The 14,150-nt window shown below is 42.5% G+C and overlaps 1 protein-coding gene across 1 annotated transcript in view; it reads right to left on the bottom strand.

Annotated features, from left to right (window-relative positions):
* Positions 1-692: 692 nt before the first annotated feature.
* Positions 693-14,150, bottom strand: part of GPR63 (G protein-coupled receptor 63) — a 44,512-nt gene continuing 31,054 nt past the window's right edge. Inside the window, exons 2-3 of the mRNA XM_030555973.1 lie at positions 12,117-12,233; positions 693-3,287 (exon numbers count right to left, since the gene is read on the bottom strand). Coding sequence (XP_030411833.1) covers positions 1,884-3,143 — 1,260 coding nt within the window. The 5' untranslated portion in view covers positions 3,144-3,287; positions 12,117-12,233 and the 3' untranslated portion in view covers positions 693-1,883. The remainder of the gene's footprint in view (positions 3,288-12,116; positions 12,234-14,150) is intronic.

Below are 14,150 nucleotides of genomic sequence, written 5' to 3' on the forward strand. Positions count from 1 at the left end.
TGCCCAACTCTCCATCATAAATTCTGAACTAGCTTCCCAACCTTTCCCCATTTGTTTTCATCTCCCCAATTTATAATTACAAATCAGATTATTTCTCTGAAAGATTATCTCAATTTTTTGTTGTGGTTATAAATTGTAGGGCTGTGGCCAGTCTTTAGATCGAGGTGGGCAAGAGGGCTCCGCGTGCTGCCATCGCCTGCGGGTACCACTCCCAAAGCTGCTATTGGCTGGGAATGGGGAACCACAGCCAATGGGTGCTTTGGGGGATGCATCCACAGACAAGGGCAGTGCATGGATCCCTCTGTGCCCCCTTTCCAGGGGCTTCAGGGACATGGTGCTGGCCACTTCCTGGAGAGGCACAGGGCCAGGGTAGGCAGGGAGCCTGCCCTGGCCCTGCTGTGTGCCACTGCCACCCCAGAGCTGGTCCAGATAAGCAATGCCAGGCTGAAGCCCGCACCCAGAACCTCTCTCGCACACCACACCCAACCGTCTGCCTTGAGCCCCCTGCCTGCACCCCAACCCCCACCACACTCTGAGCCCCCTCCCACACCCCACACCCCCGCTGCATCCCAATCCCCTGCCCTGAGCCCCCTCCCGCACCTTGCCTGCCCGGAGCCCCTTCCTGCACACCGCACCCCCACCCACACCCTGCACTCCCTCCTGCACCCCAACCCTACATTCATGGCCCTGCATGCAATTTCCCCACCCAGCTGTGGCCCTCAGGCCAAAAAGTTTGTCCACCCCTTCTTTAGATGAGGGTGTTTAATATTGCCCCAGTCCAAAACATGTTTCATGTCTTTTTTTTTTTTTTTTTGACCCAGAAACACTATTCCAATTTTCCTTTGGCCACAGACTCTCCCAGGCCTTGATCCTGCCCATTTAGAATGCCTGGGTGCAACATTCCACTCTCGCAGACTCTCACTGACTTCCTTAGGGCTCTGAATGGGAAAATCTGTCTGCCCACCTGCTGTAAATCACAGGATCACAGCCATAATTTATAACTTTGACTTCTGGACAAAGCAATAGATTTTGGAGTTCCATAGCCACTAAAATATTAAAATGTGTGCAATGGTCAAAAAAGATCAATTTTTGCCTGGGCCCATTTCTCCAGAACTTATGTTAGCCTTATATTTTGGGCATGATATTTTATCTTTTCATTCTGCCTCCATTTCCTCATTCACCAGGATTAAGGAGTTAATATCCCATTAGGTTAATTTTCACAAATAATTTCTAGCAAAATCAGTAACTGTAATTTAGATACACCAATGTAAATCTGCCCTCTAAAAACTAAACATATCTTTCATTAAACTACCACCATAAAGTTTAAAAACCTTCTCTACAGGCATCACAAATATTCTGAAAAACAGATTTTGTAGCAAGTTTTGTAAAGTGCACAAAATATTAATGGAAATATTTTTTAAAAGGTTCTAATGTCATCATCAAAACTCTTGAAATTTTGTTAAAATTAAATAGAAGTTACCTAAATGTGACTTTTTGGTTCTAATGTCTTGGTAGAAAGCAGCAACATTTTCAGAAAAATTACACCACTTAAACATACTGTACCATAGCAGCATAAAAAACCCTACAATTAGAAGCAACTGCAGGCTTAATAAGCAGAAAACTGACAAAATATTAGAAATCTAATAAAAAAAAGTCTGGGTTTCCACTGAATCCTGGGAGGTAATATTTGTAATTTTGTTTACATTTTTTTCTGACAGTAAACCCAGTTCTAGTAAATCACGTTCTTCCTTAAAATTGAGTCAGATTTTGGAAAACATACTTGAGATATAAGATATGGCAGTTGAAGGAGCCATATTAAAATAAAACAATACATAAAAACAAATAATCCCAGAAAATAATTGTCATGTCAAATAGCTGCAATTTTACACAACCGACCGGTGCTCCCCACACACATAGATGGCACTTGGTCGAATGCGTCTTCTTGTGTGACCAGGAAACTGTGGCAAAAACTTGAAGTACTTGGGCATTAAATCTAAGCATGCATCATGAAATTTCTTAATCCTCCAGTAGTAAATCAACGGGTTCAGTGCAGACTTGAGGTAGCAGAGCCAAAGGAGCCAAGTGCTTATCTCAAAAAAGTTGTGCTTGTTGTAAAAGTGACTGTTGAATGTAGCAATAAGGCTGTAGGTGGTGAAGGGTGCCCAACAGACTATGAAAACAATGAACAAAATCAATATGGTTGTGAAGGCACGAGTTTTAAAGCTCATATCAATGTTCATTTGAAAAGGTCTCTGAAGGCTCATGAGACCAAGCTTGCTGGCCTGGCTGAGGCATATGCTGTCGGGATGGCTGTGGATACGAACTGCATTGTGGCGTACGGTATTGAGTATGCCCATAAAAGAGTATAGCATTACCATGAATGGAATAAAAAAAGAAATTAGTACAACTAGTATTACATACGCCTGGTAGCCAGGACTAGTGGTGTAGCCAAAAACACACTGAGGTGCTCTAGAAGGTATCTGCAGGTTTGGGTTCCCCACAGATAATGGAAAAGCCACAACAAAGGATGCAGCCCATGAAACAGCAATGAGAATCTTTGCACAGTAAGGATTCAGCTTATCTTGTCTCTGAACTATAATAAGGAATCTATCAATGCTAATAATGAGTAGGATGGCCACTCCCTCTATGACAAACAGCCAGAAAAACATGGCAGAAACTCTGCAGAAAATATCTCCAAAAATCCATCGTGTGGTAATGATGGTTATCAGAGCAAAAGGCATGTTCAGCACTGCAAGCAACATGTCTGCAAAAGCCAGGCTTGCTAAGAGAATGTTAATTGCAGATCGCATGGCAGCTTTCTGGTAGACCATGAGGCAGACAACAAAGTTTCCAAGAAAAGAAACCAACAGTATAAATATCATAGCAGCAGAAAGAATGATCTGGAGTGGCAGACTCAAGCTCTTGAAAACGTCCTGTGTTGGCAGGATAGCTGTAGGGTTCACTAGTAAAGTACTTATCTCAGTGGTGACCATGGCCCCTGAACTGTGATTCAATGGCTGTGTTGTGCCACTACGAAGCAAAAATTGAGGAGTGGTAAAATTCATATAGGCGTTTTCATAGACAATAAAAGTAGCATTCAATGTCCTAGAGTGGGCAGATGTCAACACTGCGGAGAAAACCATTGCTTCAGGAGGAATTAATTCAGAGCCAAGGTCCTCAAGGCATTTCAGCTTGTAAGGGTAGTATCATGTTCCTTGGCCATGGACCAAATCAGGATTACACAACTGAAAACAGCAGAGCTCCAACTTTCATGCCAATATTTATGCCTGAAAAAACAAAAACAAACACAAACATAGGAATGAAACTTAAAATGAGCAGAAAAAATTTTTGGTTCTTAGATATCACTAAAGGACCAATAATGTAATACGTTTGAGAATCCCTATCTTCTGATATTAACTGTCCGATAATTCTGTAATTGTTCTCCTCCTTCACCCACCCCCAGTCCTGGACTATTAATTTAAAGGTTCTGAATGTGTTTTGGAATCTGAGTGAGTCCGAGACTGCTAAGATTTCAAGCCTGAAGGGAGATGGAGCACCACACCCAGAAACAGTCTTTGGCTTAGTTTTATTTGGCATTGGTTTTAGGTACACTTTGAAGTCACAGTATAATGAGGAAGCATAAGTAAGAGACTATCCTACCTGCTCTGAAACACAAGAGGGTCAAAAATGCAATCCCTTCCCAAAGCTGGAATTTATTAACAACGAAATGAACAATAATAAAAACAAATCATGAACCAGAAGCCCAAACTTTTATCCAGGCTAACGTTCTTAGTTGTCTAGGACATCTCAGCCCTCAAGTCTGCTTCCTCCACTTCACATGCCCTCAGCAGGAGTAGCCTCCCTCCAGGCTCCATATTGCTGGCAGGTGTTGCAGGGCAAGGCCACTTTCAGCTTCTGTTTCCTCTGACAGATCTTTAACTTCTTCCTAGTCTGGTCCTGTATGGTGTTTGTTCACTCCCTCACAGGAAGGTACAGTCTTACCATGAACATAACTACACTGTTGATTCATGAGTTTAATTATTTCCCCTTACTGCTTGAAGGAGGAGGATTAATGTTTTATTTTTCCCTCCTACCTTTTACATTTCAGAGCCCTGCTGGTAGCTCAGGGAAAGCAGACTGTCCTAAACTACGTAGGGAGATTCTTGCAAAAATGCCAGATAAGCTAGTTACCTTGTTCTAGATTTCTTCTTCTCCTTACTCCTCGCCCTTCATTTTTATTTTATATTAACTCCTCTGCAACAAGCACTAATGTTAATAATAAACTAAAGCACAAAAACAGTAGACCCACAGTGAGAAATTGCCCAGAACTTATTGAAAGAAAAAGCCAATTTAGAAATCTTTCCTTTAATAGTCCTCCCCACCAACATTAGAATTCTGTGTGTAAACAACACCTAATAGGAATTTATCTCACTCTTTTCTGGTTCAGATAAACAATAATTTTGACAGTGTGGAGTATCAAAATCCTGTTTAGGAGACCCACAAAGGCCTATTACTCAATGAACACTGTAAGCAGTGAAGACAGAAAGTAGCATCAGTGTTCCGTAAGGAGTGATTTGAAAGGCAGCATAAAAACAACAAATAATTCATGATTTAGAACTGAAAATAAAGTCTTACAGGTAATGTCTGGTAGGCTTCTGTGGAGAGTGGGAACAGGAAGCCAGGGTGGATAACTAGGAAGGGAAGGAACCTAAGCCTCAGTATTCATTATGAGCAGCAAATGGAGGAAATCCTGCAGATATTCTGATAGAAAGTGAGGGACAGAACTCAGTATGAGGGTGCTGGTAGGCCCATCCTGAAGCTTCAATTCAGCAAGATACTTAAGCACATGCTTATCATTAAGCATTATTCCACTGAGGACAATGGGACTATTCGCATACTTAAAGTTAACCATCCAAATCTGCAGGATCAGGGCTTTAAACATCTTCATAACATCTAATCTAGCACTGATGTTTTAAATTTAAATAGCCTTAGGTGTCCAGAAATTATAGCAAAGAATGTTTCACAAAATGTTAGACAGAAAACAAACTAATCAATCTAATGTGTTCTTGTTTAGAGGCAAGGGATTTAAAAATATATGGCTTTTATGATTCATTACCCTTTAACTACAGCAGAAAACAACTTGGGGGAAAAGTACGAACCACAAAGCTTATTTGACATATGCTATACCAACTCACAAGCATACATGCACTGTTTCTTCCTTTCTATTTAAATCCCAGTAGCTAATATATGCAACACAGAGAGTGTGAAATTCACTCAGGCGCAGAGTACCAGTGAAAGGTTTTGTGCACCATTTAATCTGTTCTGACAGGCTGTGCTGGGGGACCTCTGAACCCTCTAGGTACTGGATCTGTGCAATTGGAGACAGAGGAAAAATGTTCCCTGGAGGAATTGCTATTCGTTGATGATGGGACATCAGAAAAACAGGCAACACAGAAGTTAGGCTGGGAGCAATTCAGCCACATGGACAGAGCAATGCACAGGGCTTAAAGCAGATCCATTTGTTCAATTTAATCTGCATTCAGCTTCACTCCTTGCAAATGAAACAGGTACGGAGGACAGGGTCTCCTCACTGATTCCAAATAACTTAGCATTGTGGATGAGCTCCTAGGTCCATGAGTCAAAACAGCCATATGGCGGTAGATGCTTTCCCAGCCCTTTGGGATAGAATAGAGAGCAAGGAAGGGCTGAGCTTCAGCCCTCTGCCCTGTCTGTGAGTTGACGGAGTGGGTAGGATTCCCTTCAGCCAACCCCACAGAGTTCCTCCCACAAAACCTGAGCCATCAGGCTTTTTGCACAGACAGCAAGTTGCAACAAAAAGATGTTTCAGTTGCTCTCTCCTCCCATCATCAAGCACACAATCTTTTCTATGATCCATCCTGTGTTTCCCTCCTCCAAAAAAAATCTGGAAATAGAAACAGAGGTTGAAAAGAAAATCAGAAAGAACGGAGCGAAGAGGAGTTCACAGTGGTTTTGTTTCACTCTTCAGTTACTAGCTGCGAAGGCCAAATCCTACCGTTTGAAATTGAGACAGACGTATTGGATAGCAGTTATTGAACTAAGCATTAATGAGCCCATAGACTGAAGATAATCTAAATCGGCAAATTTGTTTCTGAGCAATGTGGAAAAGTATGACGCGGATACATTTTGGTCACTGTATTCTCATTTTTGGAACATGCACTCTCGTTGATTCTTTTCAAATGCAGAAAAGCTAGAGTCCAAATTACTTTTTCCTTTTCAATGCAGAAAATTACTGGGTACGCACATTTCCTTTGAAGCAAATTTCTCTCTCAAATGCAACTTTCTTTATATAAAGCATAATAGACAATTGTTTCTGATGCAGTGTAAACTCACAGCTAAATATCTCACAAATTTCATTCATCAAATATAATTATTGCTAGAACTTTGTTTGAATTTAGCAGATTTTTAAGCCAAGGGCAAAAATCTGTTTACAATTTGGAAAGTATACTCAACTGTCAAAGATTATGTCTCATATAGAAAGCCAATAACCATCAAAACCAGAACCTCCCTTCTAGCCAAACGGTGGAGGATTTTTCTTTATACAGTACTTGTAAATACAGTATTACAGCAACAGTTGTGTTCAAGGCAGAGTAGGCTAGTCTACATTTGGCTGTTGCTCACATTTGCATTAAATTTAAAGTTTTCCTTTTTAATTTTACCTGTTTCTGTGCCAAATTCTAGCCACCTACTGGTGATTTTCTTCAAAAGCTTAAAAGTTGACAGGTGATTTAAATACATAGAAAGGAATAACTTTAACATGCCCTTTTACATGGTCCCACTTGGGTTTTGCTTTGCTTTGTTTTTACAATTATCATGAATGGTTTATTTTAATTCACATTTGGTTGGGTTAAAGATGACCTGTAATGTTAATTTTTTTACCATGTTTATTATTACATAAGCCCTAAATAACCAGGGTAACAAATACATTTAGCACAAACAGGGATATAGGTAGGTAGTACAGATTAGGGAAACATTTTTAAATACAAAACCAAAATGTTATAAATAATGTAACTCACTTTGTAACCTTTCTTTGACCCCCATATCTGTGAAAGGGGGGCCTGGGAGATTTTTCTCACTACATAGGAGGGAGAGGATTTCTTCAATGCCTTAACATTCAATTCCCTGCTTCAGATAGAGTAAGAAGTGGGGCATAGAACCAAGGGGAATGGGCAATTTACTTGTTAACTTACCTGATTTTCCACTCGTAAGACAACTGAATTAGCTAGTTTCCAATCATGCAGACTTGCGTGTCCAGTATCACCAGCAGAACCATTCATTCATCTCTTTTTCAAACACCAAGATTGGGTAGGACCAAGGCTATGAACAGATTCCATCCACATCTGTTTTGAGTCACCATTCCCATTTGAGCCTGTGAGGTATTACCTGGTTGGTCTTATATACCATGTTATACCACTGTCTCCTTGGATATCCAGCTTCTGCCTCCATGCACTCTTCCATAGTGAACAGTTTTAAGCAGTCAGTATGGGGTCAATCTAACAACATAGCCAAATCATTGTAGTTTGCATCTTTTGATGACTCTAGTCATGCATTATATTTTCAGCCCTTTATGGATGTCATCATTTCTTAATCTACTTAGCCATGTCATACCTAGGATATGGCAAGGGAATCTTATTTCCAATGTTTGCAGCTTTTGCTCCAGACACTGTCAATACAAGTTACACAACCATAATGAAATGTGGGTACAATGAGTGTTGTATATAATCTGGTTTTAGTTGTTACGGATTTTACATTCCAAACATTTTTATTCAGTTACATGAATGGTCTCCTGGCAGTAGCTATCCGCTTGTCAATGTCATCTTCCTGGTAGTTGTCATATGTTATAATGGAATCCAAGTAGCAGAATCTGTCTACTTGTGAGAAGTCTACACCATTAATGACCAATTTAGTCAGTTTCTTGATTTCTGATTCCACTAATTTCACATTAGTTTGCTCTTTTGTTCATTCATTTTTAATCCCCATTCTCTGGCTGGTGTAGACAGGTTAATCTGAAGCTGAAAGCCAGTAACATTTGTTGCTATGCTCGGGATTGCAGTGCTTGTAATGCTAGGCCGTGATTGGTGCACATGATGCAAGAAGCGGCCTTAACATAATTGTATGTTGCTTTGCAGTGCTATTTTTGTTTTCACTTAATAGAATAAATATTGCTTTCAAACACACACAATTCTTTTATTAAAAAACAACAACCAGAGGAGAGAGTCAAATGAAAAAATTCATCAGCAGGGAGGGGGAGGGGGCATGGGGGAAGGGAAGTTCTCAAGAGGAGGAGGGGTCCCAGGACAGCTACAGATTTGTCTGTGTTCAGGGATCATGCTCAACCTTCTCCTTTGGAGTACTATGCACCCAGTGCTGTACTTCAGCAGGGCCAAGCTGCGGAGGGATGAGTGTTGAGTGCAGTGGGAGTCCACACTGCGGGACTGTGAGGAGGGAGGAGGGGAATGCTGTGGGTACAGAGTGAAGCCAGGAGGTTGATAACAGTGTGTTGGTGGTGTGTGGAGGACGCATGGGAAAGAGTTTTGTGACAGTGGCTGCAGGGGAGGGTGGGCATGGAGCTGCTTGGTTTGAAGAACTAGTATCACCTAGAGTGTGTCCACTTGGCACTCTATAACTGTTAGAAGCCGCTCTGTGCCTTCTTTCTGGTGTGCTGAATTCTCCTTTCGGTCATTCTCCTTGCTGTCCCGCCACTCCTTCAATTCCTGTTTCTCGGCAGCTGACTGCATCATAACCTCAAGCAGAAAGTCCTCCTTAGCTCTTCTTGGATCTTTCTAATTCAGCGCATCTGTTCTGCTGCCGATAAGGGAGACTGGCCTCCCAAGGTCATTGCTGAAGTTTAAATGCAACATTTTACAGAAGCAATATTATTTGCAACACAGACAACAGTGATTCAGTGCTTTAAAAACACAGCCAGTCCTCACACACCTGTCACTAACTGGCTGACCCCAGGCAAGCACACATGAGCCACAAGACCCCCAAAATGGTGAGCAGCCGCAGGGGAAGGGCAAATCACTCTTCCCAGATCCTACTGTATGCTTGGCACATGGCTCTTGGGGAGAGCCAGCACTGTAGGGTGGGCCTGACAATCATTCCTGTTCCCACAGTTTCCATAGGAGGGGATCATTATGGAAGATATTTTACTGCTGAGAGTGAGCAGGGAATCAAGGGAGGGTCTTCTCCAAGCCTGTGGCTTCTACCCTGGCACCTATGCGGTTCGTCTGTGTGCAGCAATAGTCCCCCCACCACCCGTCACAGCAAATTGGTGCGGGAAAGTTACCGTTAATGGGGCAAGAAACAAAGCAGCTCTGCCGAGGAACCTGCAGCAGTGGATCTCTGAGGGAGATTCACGTAAAGTGAGCAAGTCAATCAACAGCCTGTTCCGCCGCTGAGATTAGGCATGTGGCTGGAGACAAGCCTACTTCTGCAACCCTCCCGCAACCGCCAACAACTTGCTTCATCAATTCCCAAAAATCAGATCCACTTACCAGGGGCCTCCTCTCCTATTTGCGCTTCGCCAAGATCCTATTGCTGTGACTGGCTAGGCTCCTCTGGAGTAGAAAAGAGCTCCTGACTGCATGCATCTCTGGCCTCCGAGTCATCCTCTACCTCTGAGTCCCCTCCACACTTTGTCCAAGATTGCCTCCGACTGGCTCAGTCCACTCAACTGGCACTTGAGTCAATGAAGTATCCATAGTGGTCTTCGCAGTGGAGGTGGGGTTGCCAATGAGGATCGCATCCAGCTCTTTGTAGAACCAGCAGTCCATGGGCGCTGCACTGGAGCAGCAGTTTGCCTCCCGCACCTTTTGGGAGGCATTCCACAGCTCCTTCACTTTTCCCCTACACTGCAATGTGTCCCAGTCACGGCCTTTTTCGATCAAACATTGTGAAATCTGTCCGTAGGTATCATAATTCCTATGGCTGGAGCGCAGCTGGGACTGCACAGCTTCCTCTCTCCAAATGCTGATGAGGTCCAGCAGCTCGGCAGTGCTCCAAGCGGAGGATCACCTGGTGCGTGGCGCAGACCTGGCCACCTGGAAAGATGCGCTGAGACCACTACATGTATCATTGAGCAAACAGGAAGAGGACTTTCAAATTTGCAAAGGAACGTATGGGCTGTGGCTGATGGTTGGTCACGTAAGGGCAGAACAGTAGAGTTCAAACCGATGACCAGAGAGGTGAGAACAAGCATTGTGGGACACCTCCCGGAGGCCAGTCACAGCACTGTAATCACCATGGTATCTACACTGGCACCACAGCACTATAGCCCCTGCGCAGAAAGCTCTACGCCTCTCATCAACGTGGCTTTTTTATAGCGCTGCAACTGCGTAGTTTCTGCACACTAAATGCCTTGGCAGCATGTTCGCTTTGGGAGTTACAGCGCTCAAAGTTGCTTTAGTGCGCAGAAGCTTGCCAGTGTAGACGGGGCCTAAGGGAGCTAAACAAGATGTTTTCTAATCCCACATCTATACTACAGGGGCACAATTAGGGTGCTCTAGCTATGCTGTCATAGTTTAGATCCTTACTGAAGTGACAGAAGGGATTTTTCCATTGTTGTAGAAACTCCACCATCCTGAATGATCGTAGAAAGATCAACAGAAGCATTTTTCCATCAACATAGCTATGTCTACACTGGGGCATAGGATGACAAAGACACAGCACTATGGCGTGTGGATTTTTCACACCCCTGAGCACTGTAGCTACATCAACCTTTTAGGTGTAGATCAGGCCTAATTGTAGAGCAAAAAATATTGGATTTAGTATGCACCCCTGTTTGACTTCAGTTTTCACTTCAAACCACTATGTCAGCTCACCGCTGACTTGCATTGTATGTCAAGCTATGCTATATAGAATCTGCAATATTTGAATCAACTTGCTTCTAAAATTGTGCCTAATCAGGTCTCTGAAAAACAGCCAGGCACTTGGTCCAGATGGTATCCACCTAAAGTGTTAAAACATGGCAGAACAGGCGTAGTCATGCTCCTTTGCAAACTATTTAACCTCATTTGGATGTAGGGTAAAGTCCCTGAAGGCTGGCAACGCTCAATCACTGTATTACTCTTTTAAACAGGTGACCCAACATATTGCAACAGCTACAGAGAAATATGTCTAATAAGTATTCCTAGCAAGGTATTCTGTGAGTTATTCTCAACCAAGTGCAAAAAAGAGCATAGGAAATCCCTTCTGATCCCTTCACTAGCTGGTTTTACGCCTGAACCTGGACTCTAGATAAGATATTTGTTTTTTATCAAATCTTGGAGAGATGCAGATTTCAACAAACCTCTGTCTGCACATTCATTGACTTTATGAAAGCATTTGACTTTGTAAACAGAGAGGATCTATGGAAAGCACTCAAGCTGTATGATTTTAGCAGAACTATTCATAAATAGTTTATTTAAAATTGAAGTATATTTCTCTTTTCCTCTTAAAACTAGAACTATATATTTTAAAAGTGAAAAGTACTAAAGCAACAACCACCAATCTGAATTGAGCAAGTAGTGACACTTAATTACCTCTTAAGGAGAATGCCTTCTGCCCTTAGTTCAGCTGCTGGTTAATGGCCAAAAAATGCTCAACATGGAAGTCATATTGCAAACCATGAACAGATATAAAAAGAAAAGAAAAATAGCATTTACTTAGTTCTTCAGAAAGAGCATGGTCTAGTCTTTAGATCACAAGAAAGGGCAACAGCATTCTGGGTTAAATGCTGGTGCTGCCACTGACTTGCTGTGCCCCAGTTTCCTCATTAGTAAGACAGTTATTATTCACCTGCTTCGCAGGGATGTTGTGAGGACTAGTTAGCGTTTAGGACACCCTTCAATATCATCAAATGATAAGCACTAAAGAAGTGCAAAATAATGCTGAAAATTTGCACTGCCAATGATGTTCCACGGTCTTTGCCTAATTGTTAGATTAACCAAGAGAAAGAGCCATTTCTAACTTCACAACTTCATTCTCAAATTTCCATTGCATTTGTATCCAATGTACCTAAATTGTATATTTAAGTTTAGCATCCATTTACACCTGCAATAACACACACTTTCCTGACACAAAAATCCAAAACATACCAATCCAGGCAGGATCCCTTGAACAGAATAAGGAACAGTCTGAATAAGTCATCTTTCGGTGCTCTTTGTGAGGTTGCATGCACTGATGTTCAGCAGAATCTTCCCTTTTCGAGCAGCCTGTTAAAAAATAAATAAGTCAATACTACTGACACAGATATGACAAACACAAGCCTCTCTTGAGGCGACTGTATTTATCGTTATGAATGTTATCTGAATGTTTGAGCCAGCCTTGAAAGTATGAAAACTTCAAAGACCATTACATTGAGATGTGCCAGATGATACAGGCCTGTAGAATATTCATAGCCTTTTGTATCAATACATGTTATATGTACTGTGTATTCCTGGTCACTAGGGGAATATGGAATCACTAGAGGGTGATTAACGCAAAATTCCAAGGCCGATTATGCAGCCTTTGAAGTCTTACCTCCCAGGGGAAGGGGCATTGACTGGTTTTTACCTATTTTCAGGAGGCTGGGAGACAACAGTTTTGGGGATACAAAGGCTAGGATTAAACAGACTAAGCAGTCTGCTTTCTGATCCCACAAATGGATATGACCTTTCAACCAAGGTAGCACCCTATTGTGCTGAAGGTTTAGAAAGACTGGAACCTGCCAGAGTCCACACAGGATTAATGGGCAAATCCTGGTACACTTAGTATGCATTGAGACCTTTTATTTTGTTTCATATATTTTCTCTGTATGTTTTTGTCCTTAAGTAAATGTACTCTGCTAAGAAAGAGCTGGATAGTCACTTATAACCACTGCTAAGCCACTGTCATTGTCCTTGAAGAGAAAGCAAAGTCCAGAGGCTGAACATTAGTCAGACCTGCTTAGGGAGAATCTGAGTCCCTGCCCAGAGAGGGGACAGCTAGAGAACCGAGAGAGCATTCCTGGAGCCAGCCCTGGAGGTTGTCAAAGAGGCAGTTATTCTGAAACTTTAACAACTAAGTCCAAACATAAGGCAGAACATGGGCAGAAAGGCAGCAGTTTTCCCTCCAGTAAAACTGAAAAGATATTTTTTGTTGGATTGGGGTTAATATTCTGTTAAGTAGAACTTTTAGGCCCCAATTCTGCAAGGTACTTAAGCATATAGCTAACTCTGAAGTTAATGGGACTACTCACGTGCTTAAAGTTAGGAACATGCTTAGAAACCTAACTGTGTTAAGGGCCTAATCCAAAGCCCTCTGAAAACAATGGAAAGAAACAGCATTTAAACACACAGGCTGCTGTGGAATTTCATAAGGAGGGTTAATGAAGTTCGCAGAAAGTAACAGACATCAACCCAACCTATTAGAGAAGTGAAAATGTTTGAACAGCTGCAACAGGGGTCGGCAACCTCTGGCACGTGGCTCGCCAGTGTAAGCACCCTGGCGGGCTGGGCCAGTTTATTTATCTGCCGCGTCTGCAGGTTCAGTCGATTGCAGCTCCCACTGGCCACTGTTCACTGCTCCAGGCCAATGGGGGCTGCAGGAAGGGCAGCCAGCACATCCCTCGGCCCGCGCCGCTTCCCACAGCCCCCATTGGCCTGGAGCGGTGAACCCTTGCCAGTGGGAGCTGCTATCAGCCAAACCTGCTGACACAGCAAGTAAACAAACTGACCCGGCCCGCCAGGGTGCTTACCCTGGTGAGCTGCGTGCCAGAGGTTGCCGACCCCTGAGCTAAAATAATAGAAATGGCCCATCTAGTCACCACCACCACCCAGTCGTCAACAGGATATTGCTCTACTTTAACAAATATCTAATGTGACATCTGTCAAACAGGCTAGGCGGCCTATTACTTTTTCATATGGCTCTAGTGAATTCACACTATCCATTTTCAAATGAGCACTTTGGCAGATTCTTCTATTTATTCTCAAAGGAAAATGAGGGAGTATCAGCGAGCCTTGAAAGCTGAAACATCTTAATGCTTTTTGGCAGCTCCCAATGATCTCCATTATTTACAAATATTTTGTATACATAAAAATCAAAGCACAAGATAAAATTGTTTATGGACACTTGTCTCTCTTTCTGGTTTTTAAAAGGCTGGAAAGGCTTTG

The sequence above is a fragment of the Gopherus evgoodei genome, chromosome 3 (assembly GCF_007399415.2).
Source record: "Gopherus evgoodei ecotype Sinaloan lineage chromosome 3, rGopEvg1_v1.p, whole genome shotgun sequence".
Lineage (NCBI taxonomy): Eukaryota > Metazoa > Chordata > Testudines > Testudinidae > Gopherus > Gopherus evgoodei.